Genomic DNA, 22,500 nt, shown 5'->3' on the forward strand with positions numbered 1-22,500 from the left:
CAGGTCGGAGAGCCACGCGACCGGCCTGCGCCTGCGCGTCTCTTCTTCCTCCTCCTCCTCCTCCTCTCCCTCTTCTCCCTTTCCCTCTCTCACTCTCTCTCTCTCTCTGTCTCCCTCTTGCTCTCTCTGTCTTGCTTCCTCGCACGAAGCAGCGGCGTTTCGTTTCCCGCCAAAATATTACCACGAGACACGCTCTTCCCGCCACGAGGCTTCTCTCTCTCTCTCTCTCTCTCTCTCTCTCTCTCTCTCTCTCTCTCTCTCTCTCTCTCTCTCTCTCTCTCTCTCTCTCTCTCTCTCTCTCTCTCTCTCTCTTTTTCTTAACAACAATTTTATCATTTTATTTTTTATTAAATTAGAAATATATATATGTATATACATATATATTTATATATAAGATATAAATTAGATTTAAATATGGATTTAGATTTTTGTTGTATATATATATATATATATATATATATAGTTATAGAATTTTTTCTCTTCTTTCTTTTCTCTTTTTTCCTTTCTTTTTTTTTTCTTTTCTTTTTTTTCTTTTTTTTTTTTTTAATTTGATCAATTAATAATTTCAAAATTAATAATTGAAGTTAATCGTTATAATTGAAAATCAACTGTCCTACGTCGGGGTTATTTTTTTCCTGTTTTTTTTTTTTTTTTTTTTTTCGAAGGAGAGAAAATAAATGGCTAAAATATGATTGGCTGTTAAGATCTTAAAGTGATGGAACGTTCTGGACACGTCTGGCTGGCTGTGTTTATACCTGATGTAGTAAAAAGAAAAAAAAAATATCCCTTTTCCTTTTTCTTTCTTTCTTCTTTTTTTTTTTTCTTTTTTCCTTTTTTCTTTCTCTCTCTTTAGCTGCTGGCTCGCATGAGAATCAGCGTCGTTTCATTTCCCGCCAAAAAATTATATTCCATTCCCGTTAAGAGAGAGAGCTTCCGTCCTTATAAATTTCGTCATTCTTTTTATCATTGTTTATTTATTTATTTATTTATTTATTTATTTATTTATTTATTTATTTATTTATTTATTTATTTATTTATTTATTTATTGCTTTTTTCTCTTTCTTTTTTTTTTTTATTTTTTTTTCTAATTTTTTTTTTTTGTTAATTAATGCGCCAACGAAATCAACAATTGGAATGATTGCGTTACATTGAAGTAAAATATGTTCCAGGGAATGATAAGTAGAAATTAATGATATGATTGGCTGTTAAGGCATCTCAAAGCGATGATGGAACGGATGGCTCGCTAAATAAATGTCTAGTTTTATTTCCTTTTCTTTTTTTTTCTTTTCTTTTCTTTCATTCTTTCTTTCTTTCTTTCTTTCATTCTTTCTTTCTTTCTTTCTTTTCTCACTCTTTCTTTCTCTCTCTCTCTCCTTTTTTTTTCTTCCGAGACATTCTCTTTTGCGTCATACTCGGAATATGTATGATTGCTGATGGCCGAGTCTCGTTTTATCGTTGATATCATTCGTTGATATTAAAAAAGAGAGAGAGAGAGAGAGACAGAGAGAGAAAGAGAGAGTGAAGGAGAGAGAGATAGAGAAAGAGAGAGAGAGAGAGAGAGAGGATAAATATTTATTGGAAGAGAGAAGATATTCTTTTTTCTTTTTTTCTTTTTTTCTTTTTTTCTTTCTTCTTAATCATGAACTGAAACGAGTAGCTAAAAGTTGAATAGGGAGAATTGCCAATAGAATTGTTTAAACGTTAGACTTAAAAAGATTTTGGAAAAAGCATGCATATAAATACACACACACATATATATATATAGTAGAAAGGAAAAGGAGATGTTTGTCCCAAGATAAAATTTGGACATGCTTGTCCTCCATTAGCCTGCGTCAGCTAGTCGCGTCCACCGTTTTAGTTCAAAATCTTTCATTCTAAGCATTGTGAACCTTTTTTTATTCTTTTTCTGTTTTTTTTTTTTTTTTGTCTTTCAAGAAAACAAGACTAAAGTATCTGTGTAATGACCGTATGGATTAAGATGGATAATCCATTAGCAGGTCGATAAAAAAGGTAAAGAATGATTGGATGAAAAATTTTGAAAAAAAAAAAAAAAAAAAGAAAAAAAAATACGACGGAATTGCGTAGAGATCGACTTTGGCGGGAGTCATAAAATGTTGCGAAGATAAAAAAAAAAAAGAGGGAGAGAGAAGAAAAATGTCCTCAATAGCATTACAAAAATCGTCACGTTTTAAATCTTATTAATCTTCTTCTTTTTTTTTTTTTTTTTTTTTTTTTTTTTTTTTTTTTTTTTTTTTTTTTTTTTTTAATTTTCTTAGATCATCGAAATCTTTCGAATATGATCGATCGTTGTGAAAAGAAATTAAGGCGAGCCGGTCCAATAATAACAGGTAAAGATATCCATTTCCCGCCAAATTTGATTTCACCCGGAAGTCCATCCACGTTTTCATGGATAGACTTCCTATCACACAAACACACACACACACATATATAATCTAAATATATGTTTTAGATAAGCAACCTATCCACGTTTTCATATATATATATATATATATATATATATATATATATATGTATATATATATATGTACACATACATACACATATATGTATATAAAATTCAAATACATGTTTTAGATAATCGAAGAGAGAGAAAAAAAGGAGGAAGAAGAAGAGGAAGGAAAAAAATGAGAAGAAAAAAAGAAAAAAGAGAAGACACATACCGTGAATATTGGTCTGCTTGGAATATGGGCTGGATCGTTTTTTTGTATTTTGTTCGTGGAATTTCCATCGGCAATCATTTTCTTTATTTTCAGAACATGGATCTACGCCCCATCGCCTAGTGAAACTCTTTCTTTCGTTATCAAGAGCCTCTTGAAGCATATCGGCGGTTTCCCGTGAATTCGGTGATCCAAATAAGCAACGTGAGACACGAGATGAGGCTGCGGCTGCTGCTGCGGCGGCGGCGGCAGCGGCGTTCATCGTCTTATTACTTTGTGGTAACACAGTGAAGTGCACCTCACGACAAATCGATGTAGCCAGCATCTCGTCCCCTTCTTTTATTTTCACTTGTCCGAGCGCGAGCTCTCGTCGTCGATGAAACGACGAGAGTGAGATAGACGCTGATGTTGACGACGATCTCAGCGGTGACGAAGATGAAGACGATGACAATGACGATGATGACGACGACGAAGATGACGACGACGACGATGACGATGACGAAATTATTCGTCGATGTTTATGAGATCCTCGATTATGAGCCCGAGGACTCACCTTATCCGAATGATTTTTTCTTATTTGATCCACGATTTCGGTATATACGACTTACTCTTTGACTACAACCAAAATGGCAGCTTGCAACTTTTCCCGCGCACTTTTGCTTCTCTCTCTCTCTCTCTTTCTCTTTCTCTTTCTCTCTGTCTCTGTCTCCCTCTCTCTTTCTCACACACACTCTATATATATATATATATATGTATATATATATCTTTTTTCTTTCCTTCTTCAATATACACTATCTTCTTTATCTTTCCAATTTAATAAGAAATTTTCTTTTTATATTCCAGATCTTCTACTTTCTCTTTCACTTTCTCAACCGTTGGCACTATATATTCATTTATACCTTTTATTATCACCTTAAATTCATTCGAATAATCAAGATCTACTTACGATCTATAAACTCCCTTTTTTCTTTCCCACCTTCTTATATATATCACGATCTTCTTCTCTCTTTCTTTTTTTTTTTATTTTATCACATCGAATGAATATTCTTTTAATCGAAGAATCCTCTCTCGCTCTTTTTCTCGCTCTCTTTCTCTCTCTTGCTCTCTCTCTCTCTCTCTCTCTCTCTCTCTCTCTCTCTCTCTATGTTTTTTCTTCGAAGATATCGTTATCTTCTTCCTCGTCTCGTTCCTCCTTTTCTTCTATCAAAAATCACTATGTTCCTTATTTTCTTTCTTTCAAAATTTTTTGATTCCCCCACTCTTTCTCCCTCTTTCTCTTTCTCTCTCTCCTTTTGAAGAAGAAAAAGAAGAAATGAAGAAGTTTAGAAAATAATCATATATATATATATATATACACATAGATATATATATATATTTTTAGAGAATAATTCGCGGATAGATAAAGTATAAATGAATATTACTCGCGAGGTCTGTACCGTACGACGGTCGGACTCGTTCTGCCTTCTCGTTCGTAAAAGAAACTCAGAGACGTTCTGGGCTAAACTCTTCTTTGGTTAGATGGTTGAGTGAGAGGGGGCGCGGTGTATGTCTTCTTCGGCGGTGGTGGTACACTGTATACGTAAGTATACGTTGGAGGAGTAGGTAGGAGTAGGAGGAGGTGAAGAAAGAGGAGGAGGAGGAGGAGGAGGAGGAGGTGATGTTGATATGGTGGTAGTGGTAATAGTGGTGGTGTGATGATGACGATGACGATGATGATGATGGTGTTAGTATTATAGTGGTGATGGTGGTATAGCAAACGACGATGACGATGGCGATGATGTTGGTAATGACGCGATACTGGTGTTGGTAATCGTGATCATCGTACGTGTCTCTTTCTACGGTTTGTTTGTGATAGTTAGAGATGGTGGCGGGATTTCAGGTTCGTCGTTAGGTAGCAGTGAAAAGGACTGAGGAGGAGAGTAGAACCCACGAGGGCCGCCACGGCGCCCTTCTCTCTCTACCGCTTCCATATCGGTGAATTCAAATCTGATTGGTGCGCGGGATTGGTTGCGCGGTAAAAATGGCGCGCGATTTTCTATCCTTTTCTTACTTATTACTAACGGCTATAAAGCTATCTCTCTCTTTCTCTCTCTCTCTCTCTCTCTCTTTCTCTCTCTCTTCTTTACACACTTTGTTGGACTCTGTAGGCCACGTTTTTTCGTTCTCCCTCTCTCTTTCTCTTATTTAGACGTTCTGTAGATATGTTTATGTGTGGGTGTGTATGTCTCTGTGTGTGTGTCTCTTTCTCTCTCTCTCTCTCTCACACACATACATACACACACACACACACACACACACACACACACACAAGAAAACTTTTTTTTCTTGTATCTCCGTCTTTCTCATACAGTGGCTCCAACGGATTATGCTAAGCGATTTCGTTCGAGGGTATACAAGGGAAGAGGCTCGCGCCATAAAGCCTACCTTTTATTTCTTTTTCTAAGTAGCACGACGTATAGAGCGATCACGAAGAGCAACGTAGCCCGCGTGTTAAACGTTTTGCCAATGTTCAGGGATGCTCAGGGGATAATCATTTCTTCTTTTTCTTACTTCTACTTCTTCTTCTTGTACTTTTATCTTTTTTTTTCTTTTCTTTTTTCTTTCTTTGATATTAAAAAAATCCTCTTCGGATTTATTTATTTTTTATTTTTATTTTTTTCTTTTTTTTTTTTTCCTCTTGTGAAGATCGTTATCCATGGGACATGATGTTCATTAACATTTGATTGATATTAAATTAAATTTACATATTAGCTTTAGAAAATTGAATCGATCGAATTGTGGAGAACGACGACGACGACGATGATAATGATGATGATGATGATGATGATGATCATTATGATCATGATTATTTCTTAAGACGTTTGTTAGATCTTGTTATCTCTCTTACAAAATTTCAATCAAGTTTTTATAATACTTAGTCATACGATTAAAAGGCTCTATCTAATTTGTTCGTTTAGAATTTAATTGTGTATTAAAATGTGAATAACAATAATAATTCATTGATACGTATAAAACCAGAGACGGATTGATTATTTTTTTTATTACGTTTTAGATCTAATCGCGAAGTCATTTGATGATGCAATTGTGATGATTCATTCGGACGCATTAGCTTAAGTTTATTATCTCTTATTTGAGACCTTAGTCAATATAATGTCCATTGTATTTTAAACGTTATTATTAGGATCTATTTGATCATATCAGTTGTATTTTTTTTTCTTTTTGGTTTTTTTTTTTCTTTCTTTATCATTATAAAAATTCCAAATGATCTTTCTTCTTGTAGTTTCTATCAATTCGACTTGGTCTTGAATATCTTCACCTTTTTTTTCTTTTTTTTTTTTCTTTTTACACATCTAGATCTAAATCATTTATTAGTAATCATAAACAAAAAAAAAAAAATATATATATATATAAAAAAGAAAAATTCTGGATCCTGTCGATCGTAAATGAAAATTCTAACGATATTACTTGTCATTGTAATCGTTCGTGCTTTTGATGATTATTGAAATTACGAAACACATAGATCTAAATTATTAATAATTATTAAGGGAAAAAAAAAAGAATCTAAAATCATTAAAATCATCAAGAAATCATATACGAAAATATCATCGACAAGGAGAAAGAAGACAGGTAGAGAGAAAGAGAGAGAGAGAGAGAGAGAGAGAGAGAGAGAGAGGGGGGAAAAAAAAGGGAAATTCTGCATCTCGTTAAATCGCAAATGAAAATTCTAACGATATTATTTATCGCTTGTAATTGGCCAGAAGAATCGTTTGATAATTTATTTTCACATTATAGATATTATCGTCGATTTAAATCGTATCGATGAAAAAGAAAGAAAAGAAAGAAAAAGAAAAAAGAAAAAAAAAAAAGAAAAAAAAAAAAAAAGAAACATTCGTTTAGAAAATAAAACGTCAAAGGTTATATCGCCATATGATAATTTTCAAGTCAATCATTTTATTCGTACAAACTATAAAAGCAATTTTCTCTTGGCAGGTGGGAAGGGATTCTCAATGTGCGTATATGCCTGGGCTTGCTTTTGCGTGCGTGCATGCATGCGTGCGTGCGTGCGTGCGTGCGTGCGTGCGTGCGTGCGTGCGTGCGTGCGTGCGTGCATAAGAGAGAAAGAGAGAGAGAGAGAGAGAGAGAGAGATAGAGAGAGTTAGAGAAAGAGAGAGAAGACACTAGGAACGAGTTCCAAGCAGAAAATTGCCCTTCTCTGAGTCTTTCAAGCATCGATCTTCCTAGCTCGGCAAAATGTGATGGCAGAAAGAAAGAGATAGAAAGCAAGAAACAAAGAAAAAGTTAGAAATGTATATATATATATATAGAAAGAGAGAGAGAGAGAGAGCGAGAGAGAGAAAGAGCGAGAGAGAGAAAGAGAGAGGGAGGGAGAGTCAAGATAGATAGATAGAGAAAGAGAAAAGTAAAAGTAAGAGTAAGAGAGAGAGAGAGAGAGAGAAAGAGAAAGAAAGAGAGATAGCAACTACCACACCGAATCATCGCTTCGCGTTTTCCGCTCGATCGTATCTTGCCAAGGGCTGCTCGATTAAATCGCGGTAGCAGGTGCCCAGAACGCATCAAAAGAAAGACAGAGAGATAGAGAGGGAGTGAATGAGAGAGAGAGAGAGAGAGAGAGAGAGAGAAACTGGGATGTAGCCTGACATTAAGCGGCCACGAAAAACGGGGACCAATTATGGTGCTACGACGAGTGTCTTTTAGCTCTCTACGCTTACCGTATGTGTGTTGCCAGGCACTGATTTACTTTTATTGCCGTCCTTCGTGTAACTTTCTGTCTCTCTTTCTCTCTCTCTCTCTCTCTCTCTCTCTCTCTCTCTCTCTCTCTCTCTCTCTCTCTTTCTTCTCTTGTACATAATCTTGTGAGCATCGAGATTATTCCAAGAGAGACCTTCGAAGCTCTCGGGTCTTAACAGTCTATCTGTGTGCTCGATCTTTCAAAAAAAAGAAAATAAAAAAATAAAGAAAAAAAATAAAGACAAAAAGAAGAAGAAGAAGAAAAAAATAGATAGAGAGAGAGAGAGGAAGACGAGGAAGAAAAGGTCTAGGCTCCTCTTCGATTTGTGATTTCTTGGATCACGAAATCGGAAAGGTAAATAGAAAGAGAGAGAGAGAGAGAGAGAGAGAGAGAGAGAGATAGAGATAGAAAGGGAAAAATAACAAAGAGTTACTTCGTTTTTCTCAAAGGGGTGAAAAGTGACGTGAAAGTCATTGGATGGTGGGGATGTTTTGATCAAGGTCACGTTTTTTCGTTCACAAAAATTTGACCAATTAGTAATTGCCGTATTGATTATCATTAAGTATAATAAAAAAGGTAAAAAAAAAAAAGAAGAAAGGAACGAACAAAGGGAAGTGATAAAAAAGGAAGGGAAAAAAAATTGCAAGGAAAAGGAAAAAAAATAGAAGAAGAAGTACAAATAAGAATACGTCGAATAAAAGTTGCATTCTCGTGTATGCGTAAAAATCTTATCGAAAGGATAGATGAACGAGGAAGGGGTAGTTTGCAAAAAAAAAAAAAAGGAAAAAAAAAAGGAAGGGGATTGAGATAGATACGAAAGGATATCCGTTGGTATCATGGTTATACGTATCAATAGTTTATGGGGGTAGAAGGGTTTAACCGTTAGAAAAGAAAAACGTCGTATATACTCTATGATATATGCGGGTATATAGAAACTTATAAGGGAGAAAGAAAGATGGAGAATGTTAAAGAGGGTTGAGTGAGAGGGTTGAGGAAGACTGGGTGGGGTTTTTGCTAGAGAAGACGAAGTTGCGTGAGTTTATTGAGAAAAGTGGTCGCGTGTGTGAGCACGCGTGCGACGACACTCTCTACGCACACAGAGACAGGTGAATACCGTGACCGTCGTAGTCACTACACCCTAACTCGATCCTTATCTTTTATACGTTCTCTCTCTCTCTCTCTCTCTCTCTCTCTCTCTCTCTCTCTCTCTCTCTCTCTCTCTCTCTCTCTCTCTCTCTCTCTCTCTGTATACTTTTTTTTGCTGTGATTGCCTTCCTAGATTTACTTTTCTAATTGTAAAAATCCTTAAATGCAACAACAATTTTCTTTGTGAATTGTAACAATCGATGATTTTAAAATTGTCATCCAATGAATTTTATTTAAGTATGTCGTTATTGATATTATTATTAATAATGTTATAATAATATTATAATTAATATTGTTGTTCGTTATTTTCATTATTAGTAATTAAAGGGATCAAATTATAAATTTATAAATTTGTCATGTACCCTTATATATACATATACATATATATAAAGAGAGAGAGAGAGAGAGAGAGAGAGAGAGAGAGAGAGAGAGAGAGAGAGCGAGGGAGAAAGGTAGATCCACTTATCTCTTAATCATTCACTTGAATGTTAAGAAGTCCTCATAATCTGACAAGTCCAATATAAAAGATAGATCACATTAATAATCATATCAATCATTCAATATGTCTACAAGTATGATAAATTATCAATATGTTATAAATCGTTTAATCTTTATTAAATTTGGATATGATATCATTGTTAATTTTGTCGATACATATTATTATATTTATTTATTTTATATCTATTTCAAATGTCAAATAATTAAAAACTAATCCTCTCAATTTATATTTTATTTCAGCTTAATCGAGAGAGAGCGAGACCGAGAGAGGGAGACAGAGAGAGAGAGAGAGAGAAAGAGAGAGACAAAGAGAGAGAGAGAGAGATAATCGTTAATAAAAAAATATTTTGTCATATATATAAAAAAAAAAAAAAATACATATATATATATCGATATCATCATCCATGGGGGATTTCGTTGGAACATATTTCTCCCCAACTGTGTGTGTTCTATCTATCTATCTTTCTCTCTCTCTCTCTCTCTCTCTTTCTCTCTCTTTCTCTCTCTCTCTATCTTTCTCGTTTCCGGTCTCGAGGCAAACGAGTGAACCAGAGACCGGAACACAACACATCGTGTTCCCTTCCAGGGAACACTTTGCTGACGTCACGATATATATCAGCCGAAAAAAGTAAAGAAAAAAAAAAGAAAAAGAGAGATAGAGAGAGAGAGAGAGAGAGAGAGAGAGAGAGAGAGAGAGAGGGAGGATAGAGGGAGAAAATGATTCGCAGGGGTTCCCACTTCTCTTCACCAGGATGTAGTTAATACCCGACGACTTTTGAAGATTATTAACCGTGCCTCGGTGATCATTTTCCATGCTTCGGTACGACATAATTGAAAAAGGAAATCTATATGGATTATTATTATTATTATTATTAATTATTATTATGTATTATTATTATTATATATTATTATTATATTTTATTATTATTATTATTATTATATTTTATTATTATTATTATTATTATTATTATTATTATTATTATTATTATTATTATTATTATTATTATTATTATTAATTATTAATCATGAATTTTTTTTCTTTTCGTTGATTAAGCGCAGAAACAAATTAATTTATATTTTTTGAAAGAATATTTTTGTACGAACAGTCGATACTACGTCACGAGATCTTTTTTTTTTTTTTTTTTTTTTTTTAATTTTCAAGGGAGCAAACGATAATCCATATGTCAATTATTTTCTCAAATATTCTCTCTCTCTCTCTCTCTCTCTCTCTCTCTCTCTCTCTCTTTCTCTTTCTCTTTCTCTTTCTCTTTTTCGTTGCAACGAAAAGAAAGATTTTGAACAGAATGCCAGCTGATACGTATTGGATCCAAGGAATAGAGAAGTATATATAGTGGGGGTAAGATGAATAGTAGGTGGAGATAGAAAAAAGGGAAAAAAAGAAGGATGTGTATTGGTAAGAAAATTGCAAAACTTCACCCTTTTTGGCAAACCTATCAGAGTATAGTGTACTATACATGGTTAACGTTCTTCAGTCGAAGCACCTGGCAACATGTGCTTCGACAACGATCATCGCTAAGAAGAAAGAAACGAAAAGGAGACGGCCCGTCGTTCTCGTCTATCCTCATCTTCGTCTTTTTCATCTTCTTCGTCTTTTTCTTTTTTTCTTTTCTTCTTTTTTTTTTTTTTTTCTTTTTCTTCCTTTACTTTCAACGAAATCGTTATTTCATGCATAAAGATTCTCATTGAAACCATTTATACACCCCCCCCCCACACAAACACATAAATATATATATATATATATATATATATATATATTATAATATATAAGAAATAATATTATAATAAGAAAGAAAATTTTGTATGTTTTAGAAATAGAAGATAAAAAAAAAAAAAAAAAAGAAAAGAAGAAGATCATAGAGGGAGAAGACAAGGGGTATAGTGTTTTTGAAAGCACCTGTATACTCCTCAGGTATATCTTAAAACTCGGCAAAAGAAAACAAAGCTGGCCACAGCGGGAATAACCACGTGATAGTTGAAGATATATAATGGGATAGAGGAAACATTGAGAGCTGAAAACAAATAGAATCTTTCTCTCTCTCTCTCTCTCTCTCTCTCTTTCTCTCTCTCTGTCTTTTTCTCTCATATGAACAAACTCACCTTTTACATGAGAAATCTGATATATATATTATCCAGATATATTATATAGATATGTATGTGTATATGTTTAATATATATATATATATAAAATGTATATGTATATGTATATATGTATCTCGACGTATGTATATACAGATCTGTGTGGTCATCTGCTTCCGAGAGGACACGTGCTGTTTGTACATCTTTTTTCCTTTTTTCCTTCTTTTAAATTTTTTCTTTCCGTCATTTCGAAAGTTCACTTAAGTTGCTTTAACTTAATTTAATTTAATTTAAAAAAAGAAAAAAAAAAAAACAAAATTCGTATGTTATTTTGCTACATTTTTCTATGTGCTATTTTATTTATTTAAAAGTACTTTTTCGATTTTTTTTTTTTTTTTTTTTTTTTTTTTTTTGGAATTATTCGTCCAAATAGGATTTTGTAATATCTCCTCTTTTTTTTTCTTTTTTTTTTTTGTTTATTTTATTTCATTTTATTTTATTTTATTTTATTTTATTTTATTTTATTTTATATTTTAAATAACCAAAAAGTATTTATAATCTATGATAGATATTTTGATTGGAGTACGAATAAATTAAAAATGTTTTGATCGTTGTTAGCAAGCTGTCTAAAAAAGAAAGAAGTAAAAAGGAATAGAAAAAAATTAAACAGTAACGGCCTTTTTTTTTTTCTTTTTCTTTTTCCATTTCTTCCTTTCTTCCAAAAGACACTTTTAGGATTTAGGAATATGTCAGAATACTAACTTCGATCAATCCTTGCTCTACCAAACTTTTCTATTCATGAATTTTCTATAATGGTTTAGTGACCATCGATCGGTCCCATTGTTATTCGACAAAAAGAATATTTTTCATTATTGTAGGAAAAAATGTTGAGATTTGAAAATGTCTACCAATCGTATTTCACATAGTGACAATCTAGATGAACGAAAGGGAATGGGTTATGTGCAGCAGCTGGCATATATATGTATATATATATATATATATATATATATATATATATATATGTATATATGTAGTTGATTACTGGAGATGCAGATGCGCTCTTGAGATCTTTCAAAAATGTTCCAAACAGCTTTTGACGTGAATAACACGTGCCAGTTACGTGCGTGAACGTTGTCCTTCTGTTTCTCTTCTAAAATTTACTTTTCTTTAGTATCTATTATTATTATTATTATTATTATTATTATTATTATTATTATTATTATTATTATTATTATTATTATTATTATAATTATTATTATTAATATTTGTAAAGTAATAATAATAGTGATATAAATAATAATAATAATTAGTTGAAAATAATTAATGATTATTAATTTACATTTGCATTAACATTGATAATATTAATATATTATTATATGTGTTATTACTAATATAACAAAATTATTAATATTATCATAAAGATTATTATTTAAATAATTTTTTTTTTAATCGCTCGCGATTTATTTCGATGTTAGAATTTTTTAAGTATTAATATTAAAAAAGAAAAAATCATATATATATATATATATATATATATATATATAAAATTATAGATTGAATTTTATTGAATATACACAAGGACGTATATTTTTTTTCTCTTTCTCTTTCTCTTTCTCTTTTTTTTTTTTTTCTTTTTAAATAACACCAACAAGTTTCAAGGTCCTATATTTACACGTACACAGGCACAGATACACACAGATGTATGTCTATATGTATATCCAAGGAACAATATGTTAGAGGAAGGCGTGACAGGGTGATCTTTTCGAATTCTCTCATTCTCTCGCATTCTCGATCCAGCTGCCCTTTACCTAAAACCTCCTTTCGTTTCATTCCTCTGAAAAACTCCTCCGCAACGATAGTTCCTTCAGATAGGAGCCGAATACCCGAAGGATCTTCCGAATAAGCATCCCTGTGAGGGTGGTATTGGTTGGTGGTGGTGCTCATGGAACAGCTGGTCTCTTTTAGCTCTTAGCAAAAAAAGACAAAAAAAAAAAAAGAAAGAAAGAAAGAGCAGAAAGAAGAGAATATATATATATATATATATATATATATATATATTCTCTCTCTTTTTCTCTCTCTTTTTCTCTCTCCCTCTCTTTTTCTCTTTTTCTTTATCTACTTCCTAAATTTCTTAACTCCCGGAAAGAATTTTTTAACGGTCCTATATATAAAGATTTTTCACAAATCTTTTCTTTCTTCCTTTATTTTTTCTTTTTTTTTTTTTTATTATCATCCAAATAAATAAAGAAATAGCGCAATTTCTTTTTTATAATCACTATGATCAAAAAAAAAAATATATATATATATATATATAATAATATCGATTTTTTTAAATTCTCATATATATTATATGAGAATTAATTTTTAACCTTGTCTATTATTTATTTACTTATTTATTTATTTTTATTTATATCATTTTCATTTTTCTTTTTTCTTCTTTTTTACGTACACATTTGCGAATTTAAATAGTACTTGAAATCGAATCGAAGAAAAATATATACAATATTTTAATTTGTTGTTGTTAGAAGATTCATCCTATTTGCATTCGTTGAGATCTAAGAAGAAGAAAAAAAAAAAAGAAGAAGAAGATAAGAATTATAAAATAATAATAAAGATTTAATCTTTAATATAAATCAATTGTAAGTAATTTGTAAATTAATAATTAATAACAATTTTTTATTTACAGTAAAGATGATATTGTTTTTAACATTATCATCGTTGCCTTCATCACCATCATTACCATCATCGTCGTCGTCATTGTCGTCGTCGTCGTCGTCATTGTCGTCGTCGTCATTGTCGTCGTCGTCGTCGTCGTCTTCGTCGTCGGGTTAGCTGGTTTGTAAACCGAAGGTCACCCTGTAAACATCGGTGGGTGGATATGAAAAAAAGAAAGCAAGAGAGAGAGAGAGAGAGAAAGAGAGCTAGAGAGAGAGAGAGAGAGAGAGAGAGAGAGAGAGAGTGAGTGTAGAAAAAAGAAGATCATGGCAACGGAAGGCAGGATCGCCAGATGCCAAGGGAGGTAATTAAATCGCCACAAACAGGAGCGCAGAACCTTTCATGGTGCTTGACGGATGGCAGGCCTCAGGACTTTTAGAACTACTACTACTATTACTACTATACTACTACTATACTACCACCAGTATTACTATTATCCCCTGAAACCAATAACAGCAATAGTAAATGGTTGTAGGATGGGGTTCTCGCTAGTCGAAAAGACTTGTAAATTTTAAACAGTAACCATAAATGGTAAAGCAGACATTTTTTTATGATTTGAGAGGAATTAACATAAAGAAGTTGTAGGATTCAAATAATTTCTTTTTTTTTTTTCTCCTCTTTTTCTTCATAAAAATATGATAAGCAATTGTTTTTACTTATTCATTTATTTCTCCTTTATTTATTTATTTCTTTTTTCTTCTCTTTTCTTTTTTCTTTTTTTTTTTTTTTTTTTTTTTTTTTTTTTTTTTTTTTTTTTAAATCATCCCCTCTCTCGAGCTTGTATTTTTCAGACTTTGATTAAAGAAAAGAAGAAGAAGAAAAAAAAAAAGAAAAAGAAAAAAAAAAGAAATAAGAAAAAGAAAAAAAATAACAGAAGCAAGATCAGAGTCAAGGGTGAAGAAAAAGTTAATTGGAACCGTGATTTGATTCGTTTATTTATTTTTCTTTTTTATTTTATTTACTTTTCGAACGATAAACAAAGTTGTTGATATTTATTTACAAATGACATTAAGTAAAGTGAGAAAGATATTTTAAGTGATATAAATTATAAGGGAATAATATCTTCTCTCTCTCTCTCTCTCTCTCTTTTTTTTTTTTTATATGTAATTCATCAAAAGGAGAATATATAAAGATATATGTGTATTTATAATATCTCTACGTTCTGTATACATATTTAGGAAGTAAATCGAGTAAGAAGATGGAAAAAAGGAGGAGGTGAACGTATGTCTCGAAGTTCTCGTATTTCTCAGATCTGATAAAAAAAAAAAAAAAAAAAAAAAGAAAAAAAAACAGGAAAGAGGAAGTGTTTTCGAACGATCGATCAAAATGCGAGAGGAGTGAAAACGGTAGAAATTTGATCACGCGTGGAATCGTCCGGCTTCTTCTTCTTTTTTTTTTTCTTTTTTGTTTGCTCTTTCCACAACGACACTTAACTACATAATACTATAGTTATATAATTGTATATAGTAACAACATAATTATTAACATATATATATATATATATATATATATATATATATATATATATATATATTTATAAAAAAGAAAATGTCAAGAAGGAAAGAAAAAAAAAAAAAAAGAAGAAGAGAAATAATATTTCGTTCGAATAATATATTTAAAATAATAACTTTTCAGATGATTATACGTGCGAGATCGTGTTTATTGTTTATTAAAAAAAGAAAAAAAAAAAGAAAAAAAATAAAATTAAAAAAATGAGAGAAAGAAGCAATAATGGAAGAAAAATGTTGAAGGAGAATTTGATCGAACGAAGAAAGATAGAGAAGAAATAAAAAAAGAGAGAAGAAAAAAAAGAAGAAGAAGAAGAAGAAGAAGAAGAAGGAAAAGGGATTTTTAAATGTCCAAATAATATTAACAAAGATCTATTCAAGAGTTATAATATAATTTTACTGAGTTCCCGCCAATTTCTTCTTGGCGGCTGCTCGAGGCGGCCTAACGGCCGTTGGTCCGAGATACTACCTCGAAAGTGGCAGGTGCAAGCCGGGCCAAACTTCATTAAACACAATCCCATCTGCGCCCTCATACTTCCGAGAGTAGAAGAAGAAGAAGAAGAAGAAGAAGAAGAAGAAGAAGAAGAACGTCTTGTATGCTGTGTGCTTGCTTTCTCCAGACGATGAAAAAAAAATAAAAAAAGAAAATAGAAGGAAGAAAAAGAAAAAACAAGATAAAGAAAAGATGATAACTATTATTAAAGAAATTTCTTGTCTATGGTAAATTTCATACTTTTAAATTTGATTCTCTTTTCTTTTTTTTTTTAAATTCATACATACATATATATATATATATATATATATATATATATATATATATATCAATTGTTTAAATGTATTGAAAGGTTTGTCCAATTAAATGTTATATATATATATAATATATTGTATATATATTGTTTATGTATTATAATATTTTTTATATTATCCTTATCATTAATATATTTCTTTTATTATAATTGTTAGATAATTTTATATTATTATTATATATGTATATATATATATATATATATATATATATATATGTCGTACAATTTTGTATATAATATTTGATAAATATATTTTATTTTTTAAAATTCGTCGAATAAAAATTTATTATAAATGTTATTAATGCATTGTGATAGAATAGAATAAAGTAAAATAAAAAAAAAAAAAAAATAAAATAAAATAAAAAGAAGAAAGAAAGAAAGAGAAAAGAAAAGAAAAGGAAAGAAATGACTTCCGAAATCCGAGAGGAACTTATAGAAAAGGGCAAAACCTTTGGAGAAGAAACAAATCGTTTCTTGGAAGTTAGATACACAGCCACGTGGCCGAATCTTCTGGGCACGCGTGCCCCTTCTCTTTCTCTCCTTGACACACTGAGATTTATAAATTCTCGTAACCTTTAAATTTAAGTAACTATTTCGAAAGCGTACAATGTAGAGCCATTCTTAGAAATTAGAAATGATTTATAATTAATAATTGATATTAATTTTATTTGAAAGTGATATGGCGGAGATACACGTTCATCGGAAAAAATAAAAAAAAGAAAAGAAAGAAAAAAAAAAAAAAGAAGGGAAAAGAAACAAGAGAGGAAGAAAAAAGCAGAAAATAATGAATTAAAAAATCATAATTAATTATTTGATTGATTGATCGATTGATTGATCAATTAAAATCATATCTATCGATTAATGAAAATCAAATTACCCTCGATAATATTAAATCTCAATATTATTACAAAAAATATATATACAATTGTACAATAATAATTTTATTTTACTGCAACGAACATTAGCTTAAGATGATCATGATGTTTGATATAGGAAAAAAAGAAAAAAAAAAAAAGAAAAAAAAAGAAAAGTGGGAATGAAAAGGGGAAAAAAAAGGATCTCAAAACAATCAAAAAAAGATCACGAAGTATAAGCACAATTTATATAACACCTTAAGTGTCAAATTTGAAATTCTATATAAAATATATAATAATATGTAATATAAATGTACAATAATTTTCTAACGATCTTACAAATCATCCATATATATATATATATATATATATTACATAAGATATATCATATATAAATATATTATAAATATAAATATAAATATAAATATAAATACATATATATAATAATTCGTAATATTAAACAATAAATTTTTTATTTCAGAAATAAAAGGAGTCCTTAATGGTAAAGTGATCCCATAGAATACTCTGACTATCAACACGTGCTCGCTCGAATACATACATACATATATATATATATATATATATATATATATATATATATATATATATATATATATACACACCTTACAAGAAAAATAAAGAAAAGGTCCACTTGTTGTGTGGTGGTAGTATGAAAGGCTATTCACCTTCGATTCAATACTTTATCCTCCCTATTTTATCGTAAGTAAGAATCCTGTATAATCATTTTCCGGAGTTTTGCTTCTATCCGTACAATAGAAAATAACTTTCAAGATAAATCATACGTAACGTGACCTTACAATGTCCTTTAAATTTTAAAGGTACGTTTCTTTCTCTCTCTCTCTCTCTCTCTCTCTCTCTCTTTCCCGCCCTCTTTTTCATAGAGAAAGAGATCTTCGCAGGTATTTTTCCTTTCTTTTCTTTTTCTTTTCTTTTTCTTCCCTTTTATTTTACTTTCCTTTGTCAATGAATATTAACGTATTGATTATTTTTTATAATCGCTACATTGCTTTTTTTTCCCTTCATTGATTTTTCATTTATACGTTTTAGCAATTAATGTACCATTAGTCGATAATCATTTAAAACGAATATCTACATTATCATTTATGATTGATAAAAAATATCGACGAATTAACAAACGTAATATTTTATATGAATTAATATTAATTTTTGCAAGGAATATAAAGACGTATCAATAATGATATTTATATTAAAAATGATCATTTAGAAACAGCAGGATAAATATTGCGATAGAACAAGTATCTTTCTCTTTCTCTCTCTCTCTCTCTCTCTCTCTCTCTCTCTCTCTCTCTCTCTCTCTCTCTCTCTCTCTCTCCCTCTTTTTTTTTTCTTTTCATTCTTTCTTCCCTTCCATTTTCTCAAAGAAAACTAAACGAAAGTGATCCTCTTTTTTTTCTTCCATCCTTTTTCTTTTTTCTCTTTTCTTTTCTTTTCTTTTCTTTTCTTTTCTTTTCCTTCAAAAATTTCTTTTAAAAATAATCTTCTTTCCTTCCTCCCTGTGATATTACAAAAAAAAAAATGATCTTTTTTTATTTTTATATTCTTTTCTTCTTCTTTCCTCTTTTCTTTTCTTTTTATTTTCTTTTTTTAAAAAAATGTCCATAAGAGCAATCGAATTTCTTTATCGTCGCCATATCATATATCCAATGAAACAAATCGCTGTTTTAGCAATGATAAGTACACTGATTATTCCAACAATATTTCCTGCGTTCACAGTTTCATAAATATTTTCAATACAGTTCTCCTCTGAAATAAATAATCAATCATTTATTATTCGTTTAAAATAATCCTTCGATTTATTTCAAAAATATTATCCTTTGTTTTATTTAAAAATCAATTTTAAATACAATCCTTCTCGTTTGATATACATATATATATGTATATATATATATAAGATAGAAAGATATTTAATCAAAATTTTATTAAATATTTTTGAAATATTACAAGAATATTTAATATTTATTATTACAATTATATGATATGTATATTATTTTGCAATAAAAAATTATATCGTATAATATAATAATAATTATTATTTATAATAAATTATAATCTATAATAAACTTTGATCAATATATTTATCATAATAATTCTATAATATTATATGATATAATGATCATGAAAATATATTTAATTATATGACTATTATATACATATATATATATATATATATATATATATATATATATATAATATTAATATAATAAATATTATATTTACTTTCCTACATATGAGATAATTTTATTAATATATAATTAAACTTATTCATAATGTATAATAATTATTAATTCGTAATTACTTTATAATAATTAACGGGTCGATGTGGTTGAAAATATTTCGTAGAAAAAAGAAAAAGAAAAAGAAAAAGCAAGACAAAAAAAAGAAAGGAAATGTATTATATATAAAAATTTAATTCTTACCGTATCTCGATGAAATATTGTCATCCGTATTGAAAGCTATTAATTCAACGTCGTTCAATGTTATTTCAACCGATTCTGTTTTAACAGTAATTGGAATATTGCATTTGTATTTACCATTAATAGCAGAAGCTTTAAATAACATTAAATTCGAGTCGGTCGTCTGCAATATGTCTGCTTCTAAAAACATAAACAAAAATTTCTAAAGAAAAAAAGGAAAAATAAAGAAATTCAACAAATTACAAATAAACGTAAAGAATTAGAGAAACAAAAACAAAAAGAAAAAAGAAAAAAGAAAAAAAAAGAAAAAGATTCGATTCCACTTGCCAGTTCTATTTACAGATTTGTCTGAAGGAAGGATTTAAAAGGGATAGGGAAGGGGTGGGAGGGGAGTTGGGGGTGGAAGAAAAAAAGGGGGGTGGAAAAAAAAGAAGATAAAGTAAAAAAAAAAGTTAATAACAGAAAGAGAAAATAATTATACGAATGTAGGAAAAATTGTATTACAGGCGGTATTATTATTAATAATAAATAAAAATGATCAGTTGGGATAAACGATTAAAAAGCACGTTAATAATGTAATTATGACTGACCTAATGCATCCGGAAAATTAAATGGATCTAAACGTATCGATACGAGTATTTGAAAAACTGAAAATTTAGAATCTTCATCGTCTTTCTTCAAGCTAAAAGTAATATTGTTCATTTTTGCCATTGTCAAATTAATATTTGCTGTTGATTCTGGTTCTTCGAACGGCCAAGTTAATTGCATAGCAGAATATGGCTCACTGCAATAACCATCGGTCGTTATATAAGAAGGCAATGGATTCAAGATTTTATTAGTAGCCTAAAGTAAAATAATATATATAATAAGTAAATAAATAAATAAATAAGTATATATATATATATATATATATTTATACATATGTACATATGTATGTGTGTGTGTGTTTGTATCAAAGAAAAATAAACTATATAAATTCAATATTAAAAATTAAAATAATAATTGTAAGCAAATACATTAATTTATTATATTATAATTAAATGAAAGAAAAGTTAAATATTATTATATTTCTTTTATAATTTTTCTCATTGCTCACACGACATTATAATAATCTTTTTATTATTAACTTTTATTATATATATACACACACACACACACACACACACATACATATATATATTTAAACTATCAAATATAAAATACCTCCATATCTGTATTGTTGTACGTCACAGTTAATGAAATCGTCATCTTCGACAATATACATGTTCCTTTTTCTCCATGAACTTGATATGGATATTCCTCCAAACTTGCAATGGTTGATACTGATATTTCTGATGATGTGCTTTCAATATTTTTGCCAGTACTTAAGGTGGTGTTTTCAACAGTAGTTGGGGTGGTTTTTTCAACAGTAGTTGGGGTGGTTTTTACAACAGTAGTTGGGGTGGTTTTTTCAACAGTAGTTGGGGTGGTTTTTTCAACAGTAGTTGGGGTGGTTTTTTCAACAGTAGTTGGGGTGGTTTTTTCAACAGTAGTTGGGGTGGTTTTTTCAACAGTAGTTGGGGTGGTGTTTCTGACAGTACTATTATCAGTATCGTTCAAGTTGGAGGTTATGATGGTGAAGTGATTTTCGATTAATTTATCAATTTCATTAATTTCAATAAATTTTTTGTTGTCTGACAAATTGTCATGATCATCATCATCATCATCATTATCATCATTTAGAGAACGTTCTTGATTTCCGAAACTTTCCTTCTTCACGATATATCCCAAATCTTTATTATCGAATACATTGTCTGTACTTACGTCTATCTCGGCTGTTAAGAAAAATTAAATTAAGTAGAGGAAAAAAAAAAAGAATTCGCCGTATTTTTTAATAACACGATTGGAATTTTACATTATACATTTAACGTTATCAATTATTAATTAACAAAATCTCATCAAATATTCTTACCTTCGATCATTGCGATTGCCATTAAGAGAATCGCGTAACAAACTTGAAATTTCATGTTATATCAATATTTTATATATATATATATATATATATATATATATATATATGTATATATATATTTTATAAAATATTGGAATTTAATCACTCTCTTCCTTTCTCTCTCCCTCTTTCTTTCTCTCTCTCTCTTTCTCCTTTCCTTTCCTTTTCTTATTTGTGTAGATACACTTTAGATATGTGTGTGTGTGTGTGTGTCTATATATATGGTACGTTGATTCCCGGTATATATATATATATATATATATATATATATCAAATACAATTAGAATTAGTATTATTATTATACATAAGAAAACAAAGAACAAAGTTTAGTTTGATCAAGCCTTACACGTTGATGGTTTAATAAAGACGATAGTGAGAATGATTTACTAATCTTTGTCGACCAACAATGTTTTCGTAGTTTATCTATTATATTTTTATCCGTACAAAATGAGATAGGATATCTATCGTGTAACCTATATATAATTCCTTTGCTTTACCAACGAAACTAATCTCATATAGGTGATAGACGAAGAAATCCATTTATATATATTTATCCGTATTAACATAACTAATTATTCTAATTGTATTATTGAATTTATTTTGATTTAATATATGTATATAATATTCGATTGATTAATCAAACAGAAATAAATAAATAAATGGAATGTAAAAAAGGATTATTCGTGTGTACGTGTGTGTATGTGTGTATGTGCGTGTGCGTGTGTGTGCGTGCGTGCGTGTGTGTGTGTGTGTGTGTGTGGTATCTGCAAAAGGGAAGAAACATCCTAAGAAAAAATTTGAAAAGAAAAGAAAAAAAAAAAAAAAGAAAAATTAATATAATATATAAAGTATCGATCGATATAAGCAATTATTCGATTCTATGAAATAATTATTAAATAATATTATCGTTCATTTTTCTATGGATATTTCTATGATTGGTTTATTAATTTGTTTTATTTCTCTACTCTTGTTATTTTCTTGACTTTTTTATTTATTTACTTT

At 29.9% G+C, this 22,500-nt stretch overlaps 2 protein-coding genes and 1 long non-coding RNA gene across 3 annotated transcripts in view; 1 reads left to right on the top strand and 2 right to left on the bottom strand.

Moving 5' to 3' along the window:
- Positions 1 to 3,017, bottom strand: part of LOC118450336 (uncharacterized) — a 9,955-nt gene extending 6,938 nt beyond the window's left edge. Inside the window, exon 1 of the mRNA XM_035886042.2 lies at positions 2,682 to 3,017. Coding sequence (XP_035741935.1) covers positions 2,682 to 3,003 — 322 coding nt within the window. The 5' untranslated portion in view covers positions 3,004 to 3,017. The remainder of the gene's footprint in view (positions 1 to 2,681) is intronic.
- Positions 2,277 to 2,912, top strand: LOC118450339 (uncharacterized). The gene is made up of 3 exons (XR_014983149.1): positions 2,277 to 2,348; positions 2,596 to 2,692; positions 2,775 to 2,912. It is a non-coding gene; the product is annotated as an uncharacterized LOC118450339 (long non-coding RNA).
- Positions 3,018 to 18,055: 15,038 nt separating the features above from the next.
- LOC118450333 (uncharacterized) lies at positions 18,056 to 21,872 on the bottom strand. Its single transcript, XM_085662177.1, has 5 exons — positions 21,460 to 21,872; positions 20,712 to 21,322; positions 20,099 to 20,351; positions 19,512 to 19,688; positions 18,056 to 18,837 (listed from the first exon to the last, which is right to left on the bottom strand). Exons 1-5 carry the CDS (start codon positions 21,512 to 21,514, stop codon positions 18,713 to 18,715), a joined length of 1,221 nt encoding a protein of 406 aa, XP_085518303.1. The 5' UTR covers positions 21,515 to 21,872; the 3' UTR covers positions 18,056 to 18,712.
- Positions 21,873 to 22,500: the final 628 nt, after the last annotated feature.

The sequence above is a fragment of the Vespa mandarinia genome, chromosome 17, assembly GCF_050613455.1.
Source record: "Vespa mandarinia isolate Hongniang chromosome 17, ASM5061345v1, whole genome shotgun sequence".
NCBI lineage: Eukaryota > Metazoa > Arthropoda > Insecta > Hymenoptera > Vespidae > Vespa > Vespa mandarinia.